Source organism: Barbatula barbatula (assembly GCF_947034865.1).
Source record: "Barbatula barbatula genome assembly, chromosome: 8".
NCBI classification, from domain to species: domain Eukaryota; kingdom Metazoa; phylum Chordata; class Actinopteri; order Cypriniformes; family Nemacheilidae; genus Barbatula; species Barbatula barbatula.
In genome coordinates, this window is record NC_136771.1 from 5,090,458 (window position 1) to 5,117,404 (window position 26,947).

Consider the following 26,947-nt stretch of genomic DNA (forward strand, 5'->3'; position numbering starts at 1 on the left):
TATAAAATGTAAAGAAACATGACTAAAATACCAAGAGGCTTTGCCAAAGCAGTGACAATAATTTTCATCCTAGATGTTCATAGAATAATGTGGACGACTGTGTTTCTATGCTCCGCCTCTCAGTCCAACCTTGTATTTTCATTGGCTGTCTATTATTAATCCTGGAAGAGAGAATTGGTCCCGTGTCACACACTCTCTCTCTCTCCTCAAACCTGTAAGAGGCAGGACGATTAGAGAGCGTGTGTGCGTATGCAAGAGCTTATCCTCGACCCACCCCCCCGCCACACACACACACAGCTACAAAATTGCATTCCGGTGTGAGCAGCTGCCTCAGGGCTTTACCTCTCTCCAACTCTACCGTCTGTTACCTGCACACGTGTGTGTGTGTTAGCGCAGCGAGGGGTGTAACCTGATACTGGGAGACTTTGTGTGTCCGCCTGCCCGTGTGGATATGTGAAACACGCTGACGGACGGTTTAGGCTGTGTAATGCACGCCGGCTTGAGGGAGTCCTGCCGGAGGATGAAGAGACCTCCGAGATAAGTGCACCTGAGACAGGAGAGTGCCAACGGTGAGCGGGATGGAGCTCAACAGAATGTCACTGCTCTGCCACGAGATCACCAGACTGTGGCTACAACTTAAAGTGATGACAGGTAGGAGACACGTCTGGGTGGAGAGAGGCACATCTGTTGAATTGGTTCAAAAGGGATGTGTCTAAAGTGCTCTTTTATTTGATATGCACTTGGTGGATGCTTTGTCCACGTATAATTTATTAAACATGTCTGTGTACAGAAAGCTGTACATCGTTTTTTATTTATTGTTAATGCCAGCATTTGTGAAGTGCGCACAATCTCTTGCGGTTTTGTACTGCATGATGATATTGGGTGACTTGGGTCGACATTCCTTACCCAGCTTAAAGCTAAATTTGAATGAAAACACGCTCATTTTGTTTCTGTGCGAGCGTGAGAGGCATATCAGTTGCTGGGTCAACGGCTGGTAACTCTTTCATCCGTGTTCACTGGTTGACTTGGTTTGAGTCCAAGCCAAATTCTAAAACCCACTTGGACTGGCCCCAAATGTGTAGTTTTCCATTCAAGGCTTTGCTTCAGTCAACTCAATGGGGTTCAATTCGGTCTAAAGTCCAGATCAGAAAGTTGACTTCACTGGTCTTGCAAGCGGCCGCACATCAGAAAATATTTGCTCATTGAGTTTCGATTGTGGCATTTTGAACGGGAGGGTGACCTCGGGCTTTATTTGAAACACTGTCAAGATTTCAGTTTAGACTAGTGTCAATGGAGATGTCTTGACATGCTGTTGTTATGTTGGGTGCAGATGAGCGCCAGGTTTGATATTTGTTTTAGATCACTTTTGGCTGAGCGAACTGAGATCAGCGCTAATGAAGGCAATGTCAAACCGGCACAGACAGATACCTGATCTCCGTAGGGTGTATTTTTCACCGTTTGTAGGGTGGCGTCCAGGAACACGCTGTCTGTCTGTCTGTATGTGAGGTGTGACTGAATGAGAAGTGTGTCTGCGATTGTGTTTTTGTTTTCTATTTGACAGCAGGTTTAGAGAAAGTTGTTATGATGTAGCCATATTTTATATTCTCTGTATCTGGTTGTGTATGCATGGCATAGTAATGTGATAGCTCAGTTGGCAGAGCATTTGTGTTAGCAACGCAAAGTTGTGAGTTCGATTCCGAAGCAACGTACATACACATGATGAAACAAGTTTACCTTACATATACTGCCTTTTCAGATTAAAGTGCCTGCAAAATGCAAAAATGTAAATGTTTTAAAACAAAATGTGAGCCTGTGTGTGCAAAACTAGCTGTTATGATGGATGGGGTGTTGTAGGTGGTTTCTATGTAGTTACAAGTGTGTTCTGGGGGATTGTTGGGTTTTGCTGTTGTAAATGGTTTTTAGTTGGTTTCTTAGTGCCTCTAGTCAGAAATGCTAGCCGCTTATTCTCTATGATGATTATCTGACTACTACACATGGTTTGGGATACCCATCCTGTGTTTTTTTAACCTCAGACATTTATGTATCCAAGGTAAAAAAAAAAACTTTTTTATTCTTTTGAGACGAAAACAATACATACATCAAGCTCAACAGTAAAATAATTTGGTCATAGTAAATAACACACATTTTTATTAGAGATGCACAGATGAATCGGCCAATAATCGGTATTGATGGTTTAAACACAGACTCGGCTCGTTGGAATGCTTGATTCTGATTGGCCAGTCGCGACATTTGCAGGTTCGTTATTCCCAGATAACCTCTAAAAACTAATAACACACTGTAACCCGTATGCAACAAATGAAATATGTTTTTTTAAAATGACATTGTATTTACAAATGATTTAACTAAATTGTCTTTTCCTGACTTTGAACATCGCTTCTTACATTAAAACCAAACAGCTTTTCCTCACGGAAGGTCTGCAGTCGGTAAAATTAGCTAATAGTATATTACAAATTCACATTTCATGTCCAGTTTTTTTCTCATGTGCCAAGTAGCCGTGTAATAAGCGGGATAATGTACAAGAAGCCGGCTGTTATCGCAAAATAAACCCTGACTCTGTGATCAGTGTCAGTGTATCACACTAAAGGGGCCCTTACAAAACTTTTATCCTTTACATAAACACCATACAACGGTTAAAGAGATCTGTACAATAATTTTGTACGTTAATAGCAGACATTTCTTCTGTAAACCGCTCTATTTATACTATCATTGATATGTATATGTTGCAGGATGATTTCGATGCCCATCTTTATTATACTGTATAAAATAAAGGGTTTCAGTTTGACTTCACAATTTCACTTGCTGTGATTCTTTACCAACTACAGTAGCTATGTCTAAAAGAAGTCATCTTGTGATCTCGCTTCACTTTTGATCATGTAGTTGTGTAGTGTGGTCATCGTCTCATGTGGCCCACAGCTGTGGTTTAACTTGGCATCAGGACCAGAAACCTTTTACACACAAATATCACCATGGAGAGTGAAAATAGAAAATGTAAAATTATACCCGGTAATCATACTCCCATCTGTAAGCTCGCTGCATTGAAGACTGTCATTCGCAACGTAATGTTCTGGAGAGTATTTAAAGACGTCTGTGGTCTCCAACGTTTCTGTAAATTCACTTCGATGCACACGGTGATCTGATATACAACAATGACTGTTAAAGGGACTGACACTGTAATGTCAAGGACTCGTTTGTTACTGGTACTGTATTTTTCAGTACTTACAGGACGGTACTGTATTTTTCAGTACTGTCCTGTGTGTTTTTGGAGTGTTTTTACAGCTTAGCAGATCGAGATTCTGTAATGTACAGATATAAATGTTATTATGTTATTCTCTGCTAGCGCAAACACAACGGCCCATTTTGTCAGCAGTTGGTGTGATTGTATAATTGATATGATACTTCGTCCACACACACACAGAATGAGAGCATCCTCTTGACACTCAACCATGTGCACTGGTAATGAACCATTTGGGACAACACCTGTTAAGTTGTTTGTGCGTTATGAGTGTGGAAATGATGAGCGGTTTGCTGTTTTGTTTGATGATAATCAGAAATCCAACCCTTTTGCGTGCTTGTGTGTGTGTATGAGTGTATGAATGTATGTAATGGTACTGTAGTTGCCTAATAATTGTAATCTAGTGCTTCTGTTTGATCTAAATGCTGCTTTACAACTATTGCAACCTTGTTATCCAGCACACGTGCCCTGTATTTAAAGTCGTCATGAAACGGAAGTAGCGATTGTCTATTTGTTCCGTATCGTGACGCATACCCAAGTGAAACGACTTCTGAAATGAGAAAAAAATGTGGGGCGGGACTTGATTTCATCCACCGACAACTGATTGGATTGCTAAAAGTTTAAGGATTTGAACACCAGTTTGCAATCTGTCAGTCATTTCAGCCCCGCCCTCGCACCAATCCTCGTGGCCAGAAGTGAAGAGAGGTCGTTTCGAGAGGGGGAGGAGGTTAACGTTTTTGATAAAAGATTACAAGTGCAAATTAATTTTAGAAATATAATGATGTGCACGAATAAATTATTTATAATAAATACTTCCCCCACTTTGTAAAACAATTAGAAGCATCATTTTCCATTTCATGCCGCCTTAATTTTTTTTATGACTTTTTGAGTCCGAACAATAAACTGGTATGACTTTATTCGCATTGTTTTCTGTCTATATAATGAAAGCTATATGTTTTACAGACATTTCCATAAATCCTAAAACACAATGCAATACCTTGCAAAATTCTTAGTCTTCAGAGGTGTTTAAAGACATAATGAAGCATTATGTTTTTATTTCCTTAGAATGAGCTATCTACGTACACCGCAGATCCCCTTACATTGATTTCCTCATGTTGTTTCTACAGTAGCCCAAACGGACAAAATGCTCTACAGAGCGCGTTTTGTTATACGTTATCTCCTTTAGCAAGGAAACGAAAGCGTGACATCTTAGTTCTTTGTCAGCCACTGTAGTGCTTCGAAAGGGAGCGATAGAGTGACCCGTTGGTATCAATTCGCAACCTCACCGCTAAATGCCAAACTCAGGTAATCTGAAAAACATGTTAAACCATTCTACTTCAACATTCATATAATGTTAATAAAACAACTACACTGTATTCTTCGAACAATAAAGCATTTAGACATCATGACAATCACAATGAGATGTACCTTTGATTCTCATGACCAGAAAGATGTCATGCCAGTTGCTTGTGTGTGACTCACGCAATTTAATGTGTTGCTGGAATGGCCTGCACCTCGCTGGCGTGTGTTTAACCCGGGCTGGTCTCTTTGTAGTTCAGACAGGCCTGGACAAGACACAACCAAAGAGGTCTTTAACAAAAACTCCAGCGTGTGTTTAACATGAGTTGCCTGCACAGACATGAACAATACGGAGCATGTTTTCCTTGTGTGTTAATATTGTGTGCGTGTGTTCTGGTTGCTGTTATGCTTATGTTTTTAAGCACTGTACCCAACACTCCTGTAAATAAAACATTGGACACATGCTTTGAGACAAAGAAAACATGCTATCCTTGTTCTCCTGCACCAGGAAACAGACATCCAGGAGAGGTGAGATATCATGTAGGCTCACAATTGTTTAAAAATACTGTATGCATTGCAGTCTAAAACTGTGTTTTATGTCAGATTTTGTTTAAACGTATTTTAGGGGCTAGTAAGAGACAGGAAAGCATTGAATAGGGACAGATGAGTGGGACCGGCAAAGAACTCCGGTCGGGCCGCACTTACCACATGGTTATTACATAGTTATGACATGTCAGATATTTTTGTTTATTTACCAAGTTAGTTTGGAATAAGCATAAAAAATTAATTGAAAGAAAACATTTATTGCAATAAAGACAACTAAATCTTTGTAGGAATTTGTGACGACTTTATTCTAATTTCATCTATAGGGTAACTCAGTCTTACTACTGATAAAGTTATTGATAAACTTATATTTAATTAAATATGTTTAATCCTTTTTTTTCAAAAAAAAAATTTTATCTGCTGAGGTTGACAATAACATATGTTGTCGTGTTATTTTACGAAAATGTAGTGGGATTGTTTGTTGCAGAAAGTCTCAAATCGTTACATCTTAGTTGTCACAAAAATACATTCAACTTGTGGCCTTAATGCTTTTTAAAAAGCTAAACAAAAATAGTATTGTTAATGAGACGTTACTTTAGCAGTTTGTCTTCTGCAAGAGGGCATTTGCCAGCCAACATTTACAAAGACGTTTCCTGAAAGGAAGATGAATCTTGCTTTGCTGGCAACTTTCAGGCTGCAATCCAAACCGCGCGAGCTTGAATCACATTGAGGAATCCGGTCACGGCTCAACCCATCCGAGTGCCATTAAAAATGGAAAGCCCTGTAAAGAATACTTGTCTATCCGTTGAGCGGCATTAAAATGAGAGCGTTCGTCCCTCCCCCGTTCTTTCTGAATACCAGCACCCTGTTTCTCCGACGCTGGGCTGCTTTGTGAATGCACGGTTGCTGTTCTTGGCGACGGCGTGGGGCCCGGGGCACTTTCTATAGCTTTGCTATTGGTGCTTTGGTTTTGCGGATGTGTGCAAGAGTGTTTTGTATTGAACGGGGGCTCTGTGATTCAGCTTTGTTGATTAAACATCAAGAGATGCCGTGGTGAATGAAACCCTGGAAAGCTGGAGGGATCGTTTCTCACGAGCCCATCCGAGGTGACAGTGACAGGACTCAACGTGTCTCCCGTCAACGCTCTGTTATTATGTGGAATAAAGCGTTAGGGTACATGCAAATGAGAAACCACATCTGGTGATGTGTTATAATGAAATCATTCCTTTATTATGATTGTTTCGACTTATTTGATTGATAAACTAAATGCTTAGTGCATGTATGTATTATGACTGCTTTACATGCTTTCAAAGTCCTGGAGTCCGATTGGTTGATTTGGTATTCGGGCTGTGCTATACACAATAAAGAAACAAGATGTAAATAGATGTTTCACACCATATTTTGTTACAACTTTTATTGATATGTCAGTGACATACAAGGAATAGTTACACAAAAATTAGTTAATTTACTTCATTTACTCACCATCAAGTTGTCCCAACCTGTATAAATGTCTTTGTTCTGATGAACACAAAGAAAGATATTTGGAAAAAAGTTAGCAGATTTCTGTGACATCATTGACTAGCACAGTAGAAATTATAGTTTTTTTTGTTTGTTTTGTTGGTCACAAAAATCTAGGAAAAGTTTAGGAAAGCAAAAATTTCTACGGCATATTTGTCTACCATTTGAATTTTCCGTTACATTACGCAAACTGCTGTGGTCCTCCCACCCCTTTACCAAATCAGTAGCCTTCATTCATTTAAAAAGAATGCTTAACTTACCAGTACTATGCCAGTTACTGGACCCTATTTTTTGTGTCAAAACAATTGGCCTACTGACACAGCCTTGTGAAGTGCGGTTATAGTACTTACAGAGTGCCTATGAAACTTAAATCATTTGAAAAAAAGATTTTAAGTTCATTCAAAATCAGCAACGCCACTAGGTACATCGCCTTTGAAAAAAGCTTCAATGCAGCACAAAACTATCTGAGAAAGCAATGGCTGATGAGATGGCATTTCAGCCTTCAAATACCGTGCAGAGTTCCATGCGTGAGAGTGCAGGGGCCTGACCAACACACGCAATGCATACTTTTAGTAAATGTTTGAATCACTATCTTGTGTCATTATTTCATTGACAAATTACTGTATATACAGTGGGGGTTGGTTGTCTTGGCAATATGTTTTGGGTCTTTGTCATGTTAAAGGCACATCCACGATCCATCTTCAGTGATCTAGTTAAGTGGAGGAGGTTCTTGCCCAATATTGCTCAATTTACGGTATATGGGCCCGTCCCTCAGCCCCACAAATGAGGTGAAGTCATCCTGTACCCGGGCAGAGGAAAAAAGTGTAATGTTTCCATTTCTGTGTTTCTCTGTAGGGATGGTGCTCTTGAGGTCATAGTCAGCATTTCTCTCCCTCCAAAAACAGTAGTTCATTTTGGTCTCATAGCAATTTCCCCAAAGCCTTTACTGAATAATTTTGTCACTTCAGACGAGCCAGGCGGGGCTTCTTGGGCAGGAGGACCTTGCGGATGATCTGTGACACGACTAATCTGTGGTCCATATAGGTACATAACCAATCTGTGGAGCCAGAATTCCTGCTGTTTGGTAGGGGTTCAAATACTTATTTAACTGACTGAAATGCAAATCAATTTATAACCTTCATACAAGTAAATTTCCCTGATTTGTTTGGTTGATATTCGGTTTCTATAAATACAAATACATTTATACAGATTTTTAAACAACTCAAAGGGGAGTAAATGATGACAGAATTTTCATTTCTGGGTGAAGTATCCCTTTAACAGCAATAATTTCACAATTGTCCGATCAACAAAACAAATGATAAACGTCAGAAGTGAGAATTATAAGAACACAGTGTGTCTATTTGTTGGCTTAACCAGCATCCCGGTATCTGTCTCTGAGGTCACGTGTTAGCCGCTGATCTGGGACCAATGATCCTGACGACACCTTAATCTTAAACCTGAATAAGTGTGTGTTTGCTCTGGAATCAGTCCAGCAAGACCTTTACCACCAGAACGCACAACAGCTGTCTGTGTTATAAGGGTAGATATAGGATTAACAGATTTCTCTACACCTGCGCTGAGGTGTTGAAAACAGTGTTAAAACAGGTTCTTCTGATCACTGATGTCAGGGTATAGGCACACCAGAATGTGTGATTTCACATTTAAAGTTGTTTTTGTTAGTCTTGTTGAACTGTATTTAATAGTCTAGATCTAATGATTTTGAGGAATGTTTGAGCTTTATTTACGGAGCACATACAATGTCAGTGAACTCCACATAAATTAAACGTAATAACAGGGTGATAGGCCATAATGTTTTTTTTTTTAACACTGCCGTGTGTTGTTTATACATAACAAAAAAGCGTTTGTCTTTTCAAAAGTTTCATGAAGTTCATTGAGTTGGCTCCAACAATTTCGGTTTGAACGTCTTTAAACTTTGTCATGTGATTTCCGGGTAAAGGAATATAGGAAGTATGATTTTCTCTTCACACCATGTACGCAAAAGCAAGGTAATAGCTGTAGTTAAAAGAACAATCGCTAGTAAACAACCTCCAAAGATGGCGGCGCCACCCCAGCATGCAACACGCTGTGACGTTGATTGACAAGCTCTATTGGCGGACCACGGGCAAGATCTGAACTGTGTCTTTGTCCATCCGGACCGCGAGACATAGCCTAATTTTGGTTGTTTAAATTGAGTCGCGCGTCTACACATCGAAAAATCACATCACATGCACTCTCAGCAACATTTATGTAATTGATCTTTTGCCGCTATATCCTCTAATATCTTTATTTAAGATAGTGTGGGTGTGTTTTTAAATTCTGTCCTGTGAGTTCAGTATTAGCTGCCAGCTTGTTTTTTAAAAAATAAACTCAAAAATGTATTTTAGCGTTGTTACATTTTAATTGAAAGTATGTGAAATTTCAAGTAACACATTATGTGTCAATTTAACACGCTGTTATATCCTGTTGATTGTGTGTTAAATAAATTAAAGGGACAAAACAAGGTTAAAAGTAACACAAAAAGACACGTTAGGAACAGAATGTGTTGGTTTCAACACAACCGTTTTGAAGTGTTGTGTTGTTTTATCTTCCAGAGCACAGAAGAAGTTAAGTAAATAAAATCTATACAAAATATACAATTCTCAAAAACTTATTTGCACAATAGATAAAAAATATGTATTTACAAGTACAGCAATATCAATATCACCGTTCACTACCAACAGACAAAATAATACAGAATACATTTTTCATGTAACAAAACAGATTTGTTTTTGAAGAAAATGTGACTTGAATTTATTATGTGCTTATTTCATCAAGTAATTTGAGGTTGGACTGTATTATAAATAGTCACAGCTAAGGGGGGTAGCATGCTCTCGCTGCACCTACTGTAACAAGGACAAAACCATCTGTACTGTAATCCAGAAACCAAACCGGATTAACAACGTGATGTGGGATTTTGGCATCTGACTGTGTGTGTATGAAACTCTGTGATTGTGGAGATATATATCAGTACACATTTTTCTTCCATGTTCTTAGGAAATATATTGTGCTAAATACTTACTCGGTCTCTCGTGTGTGTGTGTGTCTGTGTGCAGATGAGATTATGCAGCAGGAGAGTAGTCCTCTGTGCGCTGCAGACATCAGCCCTGATCTCAGGAAACAGTTTGCCTTCCTGTCAGGTGAGTCTGCTTTACTGTCAATCCCACAATCCTTTGCCACTAAAGACCCTCACGAACCCGCTTCATAAATATTGCCTCTCCCCTCCTTACACAGTCTACCGTCTAGATGTCTGTTACGGTTTCACATTTACTCATAAATTCAGAATGTATGTTTCTTCAAGCACAAGGTCTAGTGTATGAAACAAATTATAGCCTACATTTAGCAGAGTGTATAACAATATAATGAGTTTAACGTGTTTGGGGTGCTGTGTGGCATGTGAGACGACAGTCAAACACCCAGCTGCGATTATTATTTATAAATGTCTGCTTTCACTACGTCAATGACCGATGGAACAACAGTCATTCACGTCCACAGATACGCAAGCTTGCCTACTACACAAACTCTCTCCGGTCCCCGTAAATAACCCAGTTAGGACCTGGCTCAGGTTGCCCGGGATGATGCCAGACTGGAGTAAGGCCTGTTAATTATTCAGTGTTGCCATGACGCTGCGCTTGACAGCAGTTACTGGATGATGTGCTTTACGCAGATGTTTGATTGACAGGCCGTATGTGGGTTAAATAGAGGTTAAGAGGCTTAGATGGAGGCTCAGATTTTCAACGAGGCTCTCACGCTTTCTTGTTTCAAGTCTACGAGAGAGATAATCTCTGAATATTCTCAAACCTGATTCGAAACTTGTGCATTATTCATGCAATGAAACGTTCACAACAACATTGAAGGAAGAGCACGCAAATATACTTTTTCTTTGTGCATTTGGATTACTTCGCATATTAAAATAATGCATAAGTGATTTTTTTTATAATGCTAAACAAAGTTGTGTGAACTGTTTTACTGTACAGAGATTGAGAGGTTTTGAATGTTTTTGGTCTTGGTGGATGCGGGTTCGGTTGTGCTGTTTCATTTTTAATGTGCTGTAAATAACAGTACTATATTTAAAGGCTGTGGTTATGGTCAACACGGTTCCTATAGCTGCCCGTATGATTACCATGCACTTCACTTTCTTTTAAAGGGATACATCACCCAAAAATAAAAATTCTGTGATAATTTATTCACCTTCGACTTGTTCCAAATCTGTATACATTTCTTTGTTTTGATGAACACTGAGAAAGATATTTAGAAGAATGCAATAAACCAAACATATCTCAACACCCATAGACTGCCATAGTAGATGATGACAGAATTTTCTTTTTGGGTGAAGTATCAATTTAACTGCTGCCGTTCTTAAAATACATGTGCAGAAGTTCTCATGGTAAAAATATTCATCTGGTGTCCTGCCTCAGTTAAATGAGATTTCCAGAACTAGACGCGTCCTTCTGTTTGTTTCCTCTTTATTTCCTCTTTGCCTCTTTTATGTTTGTTCCCCTTCCAGACGGCTGCAGAAGTCTCCCTCTGATGTTATCATCGTCATATACTTTAGGGTGTGTTTGTGTATCTGATGTAATCATCCAAAACCGAAGTCGCATGTGTGTAAAGTTCTTTGGAAACTCAGTTTCAGGTCATGTCCGTTTCGTTTTTTTATAAGTTTCTTTTTTCATGTTTAGGTTTTTGACATTGCATTAGATAACAACTGATATTTAAAATGATACTTCACCCAAAAATGAACGTTCTGTCTCATTTACGCACCCTCAGATTGTTCCAAACCTTTATGCATTTGTTTGTTCTGCTAAACACACAGGAAGATATCTTGAAGATTGTTAATTCTCACCCCCCATTGAGTCCCATAGTATTTATTTTCCCTACCACTGGGTGAGATCTGACATTCTTCCAAATTTCTTACTGTGTTCAGCAAAACAAAGAAATTTGTAAATGATGACAGAATTTTCATTTTTGGATGAAGTATCACTTTAATCAAGTGTCACGTGTGTTAAAAAGAGAGAATCATTTCCAAGTTAATTTATAGGTTGATAACTCCTAAAAAGTATGCATACTTATGGCTTTGTTGCCGCTTTAAAAATGTTCCTCTGTTTGATAAAGCATCCTAGCACAATGGCGTTGCCTCGACCAATGGCGTGAGCTTGAGGCGGGACAATCTGTTTGGTCGACCAATGGCAGATGATAAGAGTGTTTTTAGAAAACCTGAGATGTACAGTTGTCAGCACGATAACACACAAAATAAAACAAAACATTTGCACAGCTTGCCCCTCTTCTGTTGCTCTATTCAATTTGATTCTGTTCTTTTAATTGTTGGGTTTGTGTTTTTTAGTCTGTAAGTGTTAATATTTGCCGGGTCTCATTCTTATGGGCAAATAAGCATTTTGGTTTTGCTCTTCTTATAAAAAAATGTGACAGCTGTGTCCTTCACCTTGTGTGTGTTTGTGTGCACATGTACTGTATGTGTCGGATCTAGGTGTTAATAATATAAATTGTCCTCCTCAGCTGATCCATTCTGCTCTATTAATCAGAAAGTGTAACGGCTGAAAGCCCACCGATGATCACATGACCTCTGGCCAAAACACACACACTGCACCGAACACACTTAGATAACCAATAAAGCTTTTATTTGTCATTCTAATGCAATGGTAACATGTATATTTGTTTGGCAAAGGTTGGTGATAAGGAATGAGGTTTAGATGTTTTGTGGTTGAATTAACATTGCATCTTCTATGTTGGATTTGTCCTTGTGTAATTCAGCAAATCGAACATTCTCTGTGTGCCATGAACACGTTGAGGTGACATCAGTTTGGCAGTATATCAGTGCTGCTTATGGTTGTGGAAAATGTGCCCTCTTATTTCTGAGGGGTTTGATACAAATATATAAACATTTCATATTATATATTGTCCATTGCATTTGTAAAGAATTTAGCATGATAGTTAAAAGATGTGGCGGAATAAAACACCGTACGCTGTATGTGTAACAGGATTGCCAACAGCTGCTTGTTAAAAAAACATGCATGTGTCCAGGTGGTCGAGGACAGAATGGCAGTCCCATCATCACCTTCCCAGAGTACCCGGCGTTTGGTGAGCTAGAGGAGGAAGAGTTCCACAACGTGCTGACCTACCTTACCAGCGTTCCCAGGTGAGGAAATGGGGTGCATGGATTGTTCTCATAGATTTTTGGGAATGTCAGAGTGAAATTCGTCCAGTTATCATAAATGACTGTAAGGTTGTAAAAATGTGTATTAAAACCGAGAACTCTGAAAAATTCATCAAATGCTGGCACTGTTTGGTTACCACCAGGACTTGGTTATTTTATCTATTTTTCAATATATAAAATGACCTTCATTTAAAAATGCATTCTGTGAATCGTAGAAAAAATATACAGACACAATTGAGATTTTTCAAGATTAAAATAATAAATACTAACATTATTATAACTGTTAACGTGTAATTCTCGAACTGACCCGTAGAGGCCACTCTAACATAATCCTGTTGTAATGCAGCATCCCCTTTGCAATTCAATGAGATGAGATGACTGCATGCTGCTAGCTCATTAATATTCATTATGCAAATAAAATTAAAATGCCTAATTATTACTTGTACACGGTTAACAAGGTGATCTGGTGATCTTAATACCCCTTATTTTACATATGCAAGTTTGTGGTTCATTTGAATACACAATATTCTGTGGAAAATAGTGTTGACCTCATATCACGTTTAACACACATGTCGAAAACATTTGCATATCTCTTCTGGAATAATAATACTCTAAAAATTCACTGGTGCGTTTGCCCATTTCCTTATCTGGTGAAATCACATGTAATTTAACATGGCGTGTTAATATTTTAATGAAAGGGGGATTCTGATTCTCTCTCCCCCACTTTTCCATTATTCCCATGAGAGACAAAGAGAGAGACGGAGGTTTAGTAATTGGAAGGATGTGTGTATGCTGAAATGGATGATGGGGTTTTAATTTGGATCTGGTTTGAGTCCTCGAGTGTAAACCAGACCGGTTTAGAGGTCATTTCTGCAGCTCTGTGTGTAAAGTGCAAATGTTAGGAAACCTTTCAATTTCATCCCTATTATAAAGACAAAATGTTTACTTGCAACATATCAGTTTTTTATTACATGATGATTTATAATAATATTTACTACTTGTGATGTGTGCAGGTTTATATTAAAGTCAAATAAATTTTCTTACATTAAAAAAGGTTCAGAATAAAAACTAAGGTTGTGAAATGTTAAAGAAACATTAGTCATGTCTCAATATAAATACAAGTATCCTGGGGTTATATTTTTATCATGAAAATGCCAGGACCCTGTATAAATGATGCACCTCATTGTTCCCACAAAGCTAATACCACACGGCTATCTAAAATAAAAAACGTCAAAGAAAAAATGGCACACAACACTGTTGTCACAAAACCAGACAACACAGAACGTTTATCAAAACCGTAATAGCCAATGTGAAAATAAATCATTGAGCCAACAAGACGTCAGATCGCCCCAGTCTGTGAATGGAGGGTTATAATTACAGCCATGATTTTAATCGGGTTTATGATCTTTATTACTGGCGCACGCTCAAGGTCATCAGTCATTGTGTCGCAACAGAACTGCACCGGGGCTCCACCGTCAGATAAGACCCCCGACATCTCTCCCCTTCCTTTTCACCACCTTTTTATTGTGAGAAAATAAAAAACGCTCCAGAAAAAAACAGCTTGAGGCAGAGAGGAGACACAGGGAGGGGGCAGAGAAGAGAGAGATGTGTGAATATTTTACTGGAGAGAACCAGCAAGGGTGGGTGAAAAGAGGAGAAAGAAACGCACAATCTGTGTGTGACTGTAATGGCGCCACATTTGCTTCTTCGCTATCTGCAGTGCCAGTCTTTGGTGGGCGGAGCTTTCACGATCAATCAGCACCTATCTCCCGCCCACATTCCACAATATGTGAGGGTTCTCTGCTCTTATTGGCTGAGGGGGAGCACCTGATGGTGCTTGATTGGAGGCTTTTCTAGGGGAGGTGGATTGAAGCTGCTTTCACGGTCTGTACTCACGGTGTGGCACTCATTCAAATGGAACCATAAACAGAGAGATTGGAAGCGAAGGTACGCTGAAGGGGATATCAAATCAGGGAAACTATCTGTGGGTGCGCCGAAAAAAAGGAGTAGGGGTGGATTATAAAGGTCTGGGTTTCTATCCAATGGATTTCCAGCTGCCGTGGTAACCAGAAAGGAGCCTTCGGATACTGCTGCTGTGGAGAGCAGTCCTTCTCCATGGTGATGGACGTAACCACCAGCTCAGCATCTCTGCGCCACGTTGCCACGGTCGCGTCCTGGGCTTGTGCTCTCCAATGTATGTGTTTCCGTTTGAAGATGCATTTTAAGCTGTTGGAATGCCTTTCTGAGGATTGCATGTTCTCTTTTTCTGTGACATCTCTGAATGATGCAGATGTTTGATGGAGAACTGATGATGCGGGGGAGCTTTTGAGAGCTCGCAGTGATTCCATCTCAGTGTTTATCGTTTTTGGAGGTATGCGTGTGATACCATGATGATGATGTCTCTGATTTTCAGTCTCAGCTCGACGGGGGTCGGCTTCATCCTGGTCATTGACCGCCGGCAAGACAGATGGGCGTCAGTGAAGGGGACGCTGCTGCGGATTGCGGTAAGTCTGTGTGTGTGTTGGAGGGAAGAATGAATAAAAAAATGCTGGTTGTGCATGCACTGTAAATGTGTGTGGATTGTGATGCATAACATTGTATTCATTACAAGCAAGCAATGCAAGGTTAAATCAATTTTTGTTTCTGCAAATATTCACTGACAGCGTGTGTGTGTGTGCGTGTGCACGAGTGTGTGTTCTAAGGGTGTGTGTACCCATGTGTGTTATTAGAACAGGAGCTGACAGGCATGTGCCCTAGGCTACAATGCAAAAAATCATTTTCTTGGTCAGTGTTTCTGTCTTGGGATAAACGCATCTCTTAAACGTTATACAGTAAAGCACTTGAAAAGCAAAGTTGCATATTAAGTTAGTTTTTTTTACTGAAAATATCTTCAATAGTTTGTTTACCAGTTATGGTTGGAACATTAGCTCAATTTCTATATTAGCTTAAGTCTATATTACACAATTATGCATTGCAGAAATTTGACTTTACATTTTTTGTTTCATGCATTTTGAAAATGGTTTTAGAAGTTGTTTACAGACAAAAATGAAACTGGAGTTAGACGGCATCTAAACAAGTTCTTGCTTCTTTTAATAGAAACTCTAAATATAAACATTTTTAAATTCTGTCATACTTTATTCACTCTGAGGTTATTCCAAACCTGTATACATTTCTTTGTTCTGCTGAACAGAAAGGAAGATATTTGGAAGAATGTCAGTAACCCAACAGATCTCATCCCATGAGTGCTAATGATGATGTCCCCATGTTATCAGTGCTTCTGTACTGTAGTCATTGCTATTATGATGCCATGAATGCTAACGATGATGTCGTCAGGCTACTATAGTGTAAGCAATGTTATTATATGAAGACATCAATGGAAATAATGTTATCAGAGCTTATATGATGTCAGTTGTTATTATTATGTCATCACCCAGTAAACAAAATAAGCTTGTTCGACTTGATGCGGCGCCGTAAGAGTCGACAGACGGATGACATCAAAGAACCGCGAGATGGATTCGAAAGCATACTTAAAAAAAATGTTCAACACGTTCTTGCTGTATTTTGATGTCGGATGTTGCGTCGCTGCATCAAGTCGATGTGATGAGCACAGGTGGTATGTCGAGGCTGTGCGTGATGGTCAGTAGGGGAGAGGTTACTAGGCTAATCCGATTAACAATCTGTAATTGGGTTCAGCACTCGCATGCATTATGACAGACAGTGAGATCGATCAAATGTCCTGGTAGATGGCAGGAATAATATGCGTTTTATATATTGTTTTTTAGAGCTGTACCTGTATCTAGTGCAGATGTCGTATAGCAAGGAAACATATCGAATTGTGTTATTTTATTTATTTAATGATAAAGAATTATTTCAACTTCACTATAGGCCACTTTGGGTTCACCTGCAGAAATGTCTTTGGTGAGAAACTGGAAGTTTACACCGGGAAGATGGTTTCGTTTCTGCTATTTTATCAGTTTTAGTAGGCTTTTTGATAGCCTGTTATGTAGACGATGAGTGTGATCAAATCCAATGTTTGTTTACTTGGCTTTTTGCTTAATCCCCCCCGAAATGGCATTGATGCAACCAATAGCATATTTTGTTTTCATTTTATTTTATTGTTTTAATTGAATTTGTTTTATGGGGGTTAACAGTGTGATTGCAGTATATGAGTTATTGTAATGCGCAACATGCATTTAATATTTAATACGGTTGTCGAACAGTCTTTAGTGTAGGCGGTCACTGTGACATGGACGGTGTTAATATGAATATGTGGCCACAAAGAGTTACCATTAAAAACTTATTTCAGCTCTTCAGAACCATTAGCATTATCTGTACAGTGCTTCTCTTTACATTTTCTGTCTGTTTGTGTTTTGATGAGTGAGTGTTTTTCAGCATAGCCCACAAACCTGCTTAAGCTTGAAAAAAAAAAGAAAAAAGTTCACAGCAATTCTGTCTGTCACACACACACAAGCGTGTAAATCATTCTTTCCCCCCTCTCCGTCACACTACATATGGCTGATTGGTAATGCTTATCAGCGATGCAGCTGGTGTGCGACGGCCTGAGGAAATTTTCCAACACGTGCCTGAAATCTATACAAAACAAATACAAAGCAGATACTTATGAATTAAGGTTGCTGTGGAAAATGTCATTAGTTTCCTGAGGTTTCAACAAAGATGTTTTAGTATATTTTTATAAGAGAAAGTGGTGATGGATAGAATTGTTTGTTCATGCACAATATTAGGATGGTTAATGATATCCTTAATTAGTTTCATTTGTCCTAATGGCGTTCCATTAAATTTTATCTTGACTATCTTTAACATGCGACACAGTCCCACGTGTGCCCTCATATTATTGTTTTTGTTATTAAAGATGGCGGTATTAATTGCATGTAGATCGTACCGACTTTGTGCTTTCGCCAATGAACAAAGAAACCCTCAGAAGAAAGTCTGGCGGAGCAGGTCCCTGAACGGCCCAATCTAATTCAATTTAGGAAATTGTAATGTATGTAAATATATGCTAATTTATGCTAAGTAGACACTGTTAAACATCACCGGTGTTGCTGAATTGCACTGTCACTGTTATATATGTAATGGGTGACCAATGATCTCTCTCATGCCACACAAACAAACATAATTTCTGTTTATTTTGATGCATATTAATATCACATGATTGTTTGCCACATTTTTATTGCGCATCAATATTGCACGAATGGTCTGGTTAAGGGCTTGAAGTGCACCACAATGACACATAAATAAATTCTGAAGAGACCGTCTGCAGGCCCGCCAGCTGTGGTTGACGTTTCTGTCTGCTTTAACTGGCACTAAACATTTTATTTCTTTGTCACTTGAAATAGGGGACGGCCTTCTTTCGTCAGGGCTCTTCTGTGTCTCAGGGGAGATTGTTAAGAGACTTGTGTGTTGAAAGGCAGGAGAGTGTCCGCTCAATGACATCCACATTAACATACATTTTAGGCCTGTGGTTTAAATCACCATGAGACGGAAGTTGCGATTCACTTTTCTGTATCGGGACGTATATCCAAGTGAAACATAATCTGAAATTTAAAAAAAATGTTGGGCGGGCTTTATCTTGCCTTTCCCTTTTGTGATTGGTTTGTTGTAAGTTGGGCCTGGAGCGGAGGGCTAAAAATACCTGGCCATTGGACAGTCAGTATAGTCCTACATCTTTTTTGATGAAAGATTACAATTGCCAATTCATTTTGAAACAATAATGGTATGCACAAATAAATCATTTATAATAATCGCTGAAACTCTGTGTAAAACACTGTTTGATTTAATGGTGATTATTCATATGCTTTAAATAAGAAAGTTATTTTGAATCAGGCCGTGTTTGTTGTCATACAAGGGTATGTAAGAGAAATGCTTTGGCGTCACACCAGACACAATATGTGTGGTTGTGTTTAAGTCTCAAATGTTTGGATTTGCTATGCTATTATCCACTTTCTGGAATAAGAGGGGGTGAAGGATTTTGGCTATAAAAATACTTTGTATTATAACCGATTATATTATCTCAAATTAGTCTGTCTAAATTGTAATCTAAATATAATAATTTCACCCGTGATGCTGATCTGCACATTAAGGTGATGTTTGTGAAGGGCTCGAGGGCTGTCTGAGGTAAGAGGTCACACAGATGACCTTTCGCTTACTCCTCGACACATTTATGGCAGTACGTCTGGTTTTATAAAAAGGATTAAATGATGTGCTGCTCCATTTATCATCCAATTTAACAAACAATAAAGGTATTCCATTTCAATTGTGTTTATTGAATTAGGAAATTGTGTGGATGTGCGTTATTTGAATTCCATGTGGCGTGTGTATGTGTGATTAGTGTGTCGTTTATCTGTGTGGTGGCAGGTAATCCCGCGAGATGCCGTTTATCCACCACACACGCTACATGTCTGGTTTTCCCAGGATAGTTCTACATCTAGATATAACCCCTTTAAACACAGACAGGAACTCCATCTCACATCTTTTCCTTGCTCTCTCATGTTAATTCTGTGTTTTATCTTTGTGTAGTGTTTGTGTGTAAGCGAATCCAATGTATTGATTACAGTACGTAATGAAGTTTAACATGCTGAACACAATTTGTTTTCACCATCGACAGTACTCTAAAAATTAAACACATTTATACATTTCAGTATTATTACGCGTTTGCAGAAATGACAAGCTACTGGCATAACACTGAGCTCAAAACAACAGTTTAACATAACAGTTACTAAAAATGAGTCGTCCAAAACTTTAGAAGTGTACATTCGATTGTTTTCGTCTTTCTATGACCAATGCTATGTCACGAATAAAGTTCCAGACGTAGTCGCCCAAATTTCTAGAATTGTCTGAAAATCGTTTTTAAAATGTCAACATTTTTACAGTTGTTTATTTGCAATAAACCAATACACATAAAAAAACATTGATGCTTCATGAAAACATTACCACAAAATAAGCATCACAGAATCATACAAGAACTATAAAAGGTTTGGGCGAAACTGTGTAATGAATATGTTTATATTTGGCCCCTTTATAAGATGATGTTGGTGTAAGAGGATAGCATTGCTTATTAAATATATATTCATAGTGAGTGAGAGAGCGAGCGAGGCAGTGAGAGAGAAAGAGAGGGAGCGAACGAGTGAGGGAGAGAGAGATAGAGAAGGGGGGAAGGGTAAATTAGAACATTTTTGAGACCATTTTTATCCCAACATGGAACAACCTTTATCATATTAATCAATAATAGACGGACTTTGTTTGTGTGTTTTGAAATGCATGTCGTCCATCTACATCAAAATGATAAGTGTTGTTTCTGTTATTTCTTGAGTGAAAGAACACTGCCGGTATTTGATGGTTTAATTGTGGTCCATGGGAGAGGGACGAGGCCTCTTTTACCAACCCTTTCTAAAACAGGAGTTGTGTTGTTCAGATTTGCTTGAATGAGCTTTAATAGAGGAGTCAATATTGGGGCGGGTTTCTCTGGATTCCTACTGTGCTCACAGCCGACCCCTGTGACTCTACACTTATTGCTGGATTGTTGAGGACAACATGGCCAATCCGCACAGAGGAATAGAGGATATTGTCATGGTAATGTAAAGGCGGGGTTCAATCTGAGGTCCCTCCTTTGTCAGTAATCAAACATGAGTGTCTCTGTATTACCGATATGAATGTTCAAGCATTTTCTCATTCAACATTTGTATAAATTGCGATGATGTTTTAAAGGGTACTGAAGAAAATGTGGATGGTGCCCGTCCATGCAAAACACGCCACCGGGCATGTTGTGGGTGGATTCTATCGTGTTCTGGGTGGTTGCTTTACTGGGCCAAGTCAAAAGAGCCCACCCTTTAGTTGCTATTATAATCTGGTCTCTCTTTCTCCCTCAATGTAAGGGATTAGATCATCCTTATGTCATTCAGGTAGGCTATATGACTTCACGTCTTCAGTTGAACAAAAGCATGTAAACATGTTATCTTAAAGTATGGGACACATGCATGTGCATCCTTGCAGTTCCAATGTGTTAATACGTGTATTTTGAAGCTGATTTTATTTCAAGCTTATCTAACATTAGTGAAACTAAAACATGCACATTCAAAGGCTAAATTAAAATAACTTTCAAATCTATAAAATGTAATGAATTTAAAATAATGAGCTTTTGTTTCAAATTTATGAACATTTTTAATTCCCAAAACATTGTGTCAGGTTAAGGGTTCTGTGTGTAGATTCTAGCGACATCTAGCGGTGAGGTGGGGAATTGCAACCAACGGTCCACCTCTCTCTTTCGAAGTGCTACTGTGGCTGACAGTCATCATCAGTCACAGGACTTCAATGTCGTCTCGTTTTTGCTTCTTTGCCGAAGGAGATAACATATTTACGAAATGCGCTCCGTAGAGCAGTCCGTTTAGGTCTACTTTAAAAACAATACAGTGAATTCCCTCCAAGGGGACCCACCCTATGTAGATAGAAAAAGCCCATTGTAAGGTAATAGAAAACATAACGCTTCATTATGTAAGGTCTTTACACACCTCTGAAAGCATAGCTATGTAAGTATATTGCATTTCTGACACACTTTGAAACCAATCCATCAAATTGCCACACCAATTGGTCTCGTCGACCCATGAATCACACATCATCCTATTTGTCAAATAAAAGAAAACAAACAACGACACGGTCCAAGGATAAAAGGGGGGCGGGGTAAATAAATTACCCTCGAAACACAGAGCTGGAGGCATTTCAGCATGACAGACTGGGATTATCTCATGTTGGCAGACTCTGAGCACGTGACTGGGAATCTTGGGGCGGCACAAGTGTTTGTTACAAATTCACATTGTGATAATGTGCCATGTTTAAATCTGGTCTGTGGTCAAATTGACTGGGCATTTGGATCAATAAAAAAATAATACAGTTTATATGCAAAAAAATAGCTAAATTATGTTCACGTGTCGGATCTTAAAAATGTGATATTTCTGCAGCAAAAACTGAGTGTCAAAATCAAATCCCCTTTCCGTTGTGCTTACCGGCCGACACACAGTCAGTTACTATGAGAGACCCACGCCGACATCACCCACCCGTATTGATCCGATGTCAAATATGTTTGATATGACACACTGCCCAGTGGGAGGGATTTTAATGAAGAGACTATAAACACTTGACGAGGGGCGTGTGTGTGTGTTCATATATACATTCATACAGAGAGAGAGGGAGACCTGGGAGAGAGAAAAATGTGTGTATGCGAGACCATTGTTACCCTTTCTAGTCTCTTAAGGAGTTGTCATGGCAACAGGATGTAGATGTGTGTGGCCTGAGACGAGAAGGGAGAGGGGTGGTGGTGCCATGCAGTGGCCCACTAAACATGAATGTTATTTATTTTTATTTAGCTGTGGATGCTTTATCTCATGATGTGTGCGTCTGTGTGTCCGCAGGGCTCTTTCCCAGGCAACCTGCAGCTGGTGCTGGTACTGAGACCCACAACACTTTTCCAGCGGACGATATCAGACATTTTGTTTAAACTAAACAAGGATGAGTTTAAAATGAAGGTGCCGGTAAGTGTGAGCGCTCATGTGGTTAATGAAGAGTGTAATGAAATGAATGGAGTTTATAATGAAGCGTGTGTATGTGTGTGTTTGTGTGTAGGTGATTATGCTCAGCTCTGTGACTGAGCTCCACAGCTACATCGACCGCACACAGCTCACTCAGGAACTGGGCGGCACGCAGGAGTACTGCCACGAGAAATGGATTTCACATCGTACCGTGAGTACAGCATGTTCTGACACAGACAGACAGATTGCCGAAACAATGATTAATAATGCGGAATGTAAACAAATGCCTTTGTATTTAAAGAGACAGTTTACAGCAACTCAACAGTATGTCCCACAAATTGCATTTCAATTTAAAATATGAACCTTCTGAATACTGCACATGAAATAATATAACCTATGAGCTATTTTTATTTTTGTATATATATACAGTAGTTGACAAAAGTGTTGTCCGGGGTACACATTTGCTCTTAAAGGTGCTGTGTGTAATTTTTTGGAGGATCTATTGGCAGAAAAACATATCCTATACATAACTATGTCTTCAGAGGTGTACATAGACCTTAAATAATGAAGCGTTATGTTTTTATTCCCTTAGAATGAGCTATTTCTACCAACACAAACCGCCGGTCCACTACATGGAGTTCACTATGTTGTTTCTACAGTATCCCTAAACAAACTGCTCTACAGAGTGTGTTTCGGAAATGCGTTATCTCCTTTGGCAAAGAGGCAATAACGTGATGACATATTAGTCCTGTTTTAGCCACCGTAGGGCTTCGAAAGGGAGGGGTGAGCGGTGGACTGCGCCGTTGGTTGCAATTTGCAACCTCACCACTTGATGCCGCCAACATGTCCACATTGCTTCTTTACGTGGATTTTTAAAAGTCATATGATTTCGTTCTGGTTTATTTGCCCTATTCAAAGTAAAATCAAGCAGATTGCATTGTGGGATAGTTTTTTATACAATAGACAATCGTGCGTAAGACATTGCAAACTTGTGTTAATGTGGTTGTACGCTATTTCAAACATAAACTGAGTCCTGATCCTTAAACAATAAAACTGTGACGAAGCATCACTCCTCCATCTTCAAAACAAGCAGGAGAATGTTTGTTCAATCACTTACCTTCCTCTTTAATTTGTGCACTTGTTTTTAAGTAATCACCAATTGATTTTCTACATGTCTGTATCGATCCGTCGTCGCAGTGTTTTAAGTACCTTGAGTTTGTTTGCAGTAGATGTACAGTACGCATTTGTTAAGTGAACCCATTAGTGTGATTTGAGTTCTGTTGGTTTGACTTCAATCTAATCTGTGAGTTTTGTACCCACAGGCCATCGAAGGTTTCGCTCTGATGGTGAAGAAAACTGCACAGACTCTGCAGTCATTCGGGACAGAGCTGGCCGAGACAGAACTGCCCAATGATGTGGAGGCCACGTCTAACCTTCTGACCATCCACACCGAGAAGAAAGACGAGATGAAGGTCAGATAAGAACACTGACAACAGTAAAAATGCCTTGCGCTGTAGCACTGTGGGGGTTTTAGCATGACTGGATGAGTGTACTGTATATTTTTAGGGCTGCAACAACTAATCGATAATGAAAATAGTTGCCCACGAATTTCATTATCGATCAGTTGTTCTGTGACGTCACTTATGAAACTAAATCAAGCGTGTGTTCTTCCCTTTTATAATGACTGAAAATTTGTGAAAAACTATAAAATTACAAAAACTAAAATAGACCTACTTTAAACTAACCATGGTTAATAACACAATGCATTATAAAACATTATTACATGGCTTGTTGAAATGGTTGACTCTGATTAGCCAGTCGTGGCATTTGCAGGTTCGTAGATAACAGATAACAACCTCTCAAAACAAGTAACACACAGTAACAGGGATGCTGCAAATCATTTAGACAGGTATAGTTTAATATTACACAAAAACTATTCTAAATAAGTATTTTAACACGTCTACATATTTACAAATGATCAAACCAAATTGCCTGTGCGTGACATTTTTGTGTCGTTTCTGATTTCAAAACAGGAAGTAAATGACTTTTACTCGCGGAAGGTCAGCATTCGGTAAAAATTAGCAAATAAAATATTTCAAATTCATATTCCATGTAATTTTGTTCTCATTTGGCAAGTAGCCTTGTAATAAGCGGGATACTGTACAAAGCAGCCAGCTGTTATCGCGAAATAAGCCCCTTCAGGATGAATCACATGGCCGTGAGCTATAAAGAAACGTTAAATAGGCTTGGATAAATAATTCATGCTCATCATTCAGTGATGTCGGCCTGAGTTGCATGTTTATTTCATTGCCTGTGTGTGTGTGTGTGTGTGTGTGTGTGAATACGCAGGAGGACTTGAGGGTTGCTCTCTGTCAAGGCGGACGATTGTTGGAGAGCATCAATGAGCCTTTGGTGAAAGATCCAGGCTACACAATGAACCAGGATGAACAGGAGAACTTGTCTACTGTTCAGAGGTGTGTGGGGAGGGTTGTGACATCAGTTACTGCGGGAGAATGCAGAAAATGAGAAACCAGATGGTTATGATATAACGGTGAACCTCTGTTTAACTGAGGGGGATTTCTGTCCCGGTTAAGATCTGGTCAGGTGTGTTTTTACACGCTCAACCAGCTGGTGTGTATTACACAGCAAAACGACAGACATATGTGCGAAGCGGTGTGAGGTGACAGTAATATAATGAGGTCGTGGCCTTTGAGAAATGGAGCGTTCTGGGGTGTATGTGCTGGTCTGTGTTTAATATTCACATGCTTTTCCTGTCAGCTTTCATTATTACGTGGATAGGTTATGTATTTAAGGATGAAAGCGTGTTTTATTTGATCGTGCATATTTTATCACCTCAAATAAAAGCTTAATATATTCTGAAAATAATGTAAAAATAAGACGCAACCTGTATTACAGTACGAAAGAAAAGTTCATCCTTTGCATTTTTGAAAAGTTTCACGTACACACGATAGCGTTTTCAAAACTTTCTGCATTAACATGGATCCGGGAAAATAAATCATAATTCAATTACTATGGAGTTGAATCAGGATTCATTTAATTTTTATTTAATTAAATGACACCAAAGAACATGATTAAATGAACAGAGTTGTTTAAAAACATGAATTAATAAGTATTAGTTGAACTGATCACACGTGATCGTCGTCATGCGGTGTATCTTGCCAATCACGAATAGCTGTGTCGTCATCACAGCCTGGCGCAGCCACTCCTGATGCTCTCGTTCAGAGCCGGCGACACGAGCGATTGTGACCATTGAAGTGGGCGTGTCCAGCAACGCAACAAAGTTGAGATTTGCTCAACTTTATGCAAATGAAGAGCGATTTTCGGGGGGCGACTACCAATATGAGTTTGTTCATAAATGTTAATAGAGCAACAAAGCTAGGAACTCAAAAGACCTCGTAGCAAGAGAATAGCGACACAGTCGCTGACAGTCAAAGTTTACATGGAGACGAAAACACTGTCTTTTTCAAAAACTTGCCCTTTGAGACCCATTTTCAAACTTTGCGTTTTCTGTCCCCCCAAAACTCTGTTGTCGTGTAAATGAACAGCCAAAAAGATTTCCGTCTTCAGTTGAAAATTGTATGTTTGGGAAAAAGTTGAATGAATGTCTCTTTCTATAGGCTGCTCGGTCAGTTGGATGAGACTGAAACGGCGTTTGATGATTTTTGGGACAAACATCAAACCAAGCTGGAGCAATGTTTGCAATTGCGGCACTTTGAGCATAACTTTAGAGAGGTGAGATTTGGCTAGTTGTATCTGAGATCAAGGTTTGTGTGTGTTTATGTGTGTGCGAATGGTCATTGTCATGCAAGTGTTTTTGTGTTGTAGGTCAGAGCTCAATTAGATCTGGTCTATGACAGACTAACGGGTTTCTCAGAAGTAGGAATAAGCCCCGCCCACGCTGAACATATCCTGAAAGATCTGACCACTCATGAAGAGAGAACATGTGTGAGTACTAAACAGTTGTCATGTGAAGGGCATTCTTTTTTTTTGAAGGATCTTTATATTTCTTTATATTGTATTTTAATATTTACTATAATAAATTTAAAGTCCCCCTGTGGTGTTTTTATATGCTTTTAGATAAACCATGTGCAAATTCATCATTTTAAACCATTGCGGATGATTCTCTCCATAAAACTGCAGTTTACCAAAGACGCAGTTTGACACTGCCTCTGTTTATGGCATCGTAACCCTGTAACCAATCACGTTAACTGATTTGATCCATAGATATGTAAGACTGAGTTAAATCACCTGATAAAATGGAGATTGCTGTGCGGGTACAGTAACCAACATATTTATTCAAATGTTTGCATGTAGGCGGTGTTGGACCGGGCGCTTTCCCTGGCGTGTGATGCGGACCGGCTCATTGAAACGTCTCATTACGCCGTGGACTCCATCCTGCCCAAATGTTATGACCTGCGAGCTCTGTGTGAGGAGATCAGTGTTGTCCTGAAGGCCAAGAAAGCACATCTGCTTAAAGCCATGGAGCTTCATCAGTGTCTGGAGAAGGTAGACGCATGCACAGTTTGCTTTACAGATGGGGTCTTACTATATTCCTTTGAAACAGGAAGT

At 39.2% G+C, this 26,947-nt stretch overlaps 1 protein-coding gene across 22 annotated transcripts in view; it reads left to right on the forward strand.

Moving 5' to 3' along the window:
• mcf2la (mcf.2 cell line derived transforming sequence-like a) overlaps positions 1-26,947 on the forward strand; it is a gene marked incomplete at its 5' end in the record, with an annotated part of 48,195 nt that overhangs the window by 11,784 nt on the left and 9,464 nt on the right. For 14 of the 22 annotated variants that reach the window (XM_079462977.1, XM_079462973.1, XM_079462980.1 and 11 more), the window contains 10 exons: positions 9,706-9,789; positions 12,689-12,803; positions 15,235-15,325; positions 22,241-22,360; positions 22,452-22,568; positions 23,680-23,829; positions 24,707-24,831; positions 25,996-26,110; positions 26,204-26,323; positions 26,693-26,884. In XM_079462977.1, the coding sequence (XP_079319103.1) occupies positions 9,706-9,789; positions 12,689-12,803; positions 15,235-15,325; positions 22,241-22,360; positions 22,452-22,568; positions 23,680-23,829; positions 24,707-24,831; positions 25,996-26,110; positions 26,204-26,323; positions 26,693-26,884 (1,229 nt within the window). Of the gene's footprint in view, positions 1-204; positions 652-9,705; positions 9,790-12,688; positions 12,804-14,725; positions 15,016-15,234; positions 15,326-22,240; positions 22,361-22,451; positions 22,569-23,679; positions 23,830-24,706; positions 24,832-25,995; positions 26,111-26,203; positions 26,324-26,692; positions 26,885-26,947 lie in introns of those variants that run through there. The other 8 variants (XM_079462978.1, XM_079462981.1, XM_079462979.1 and 5 more) reach the window with 4 other exon arrangements.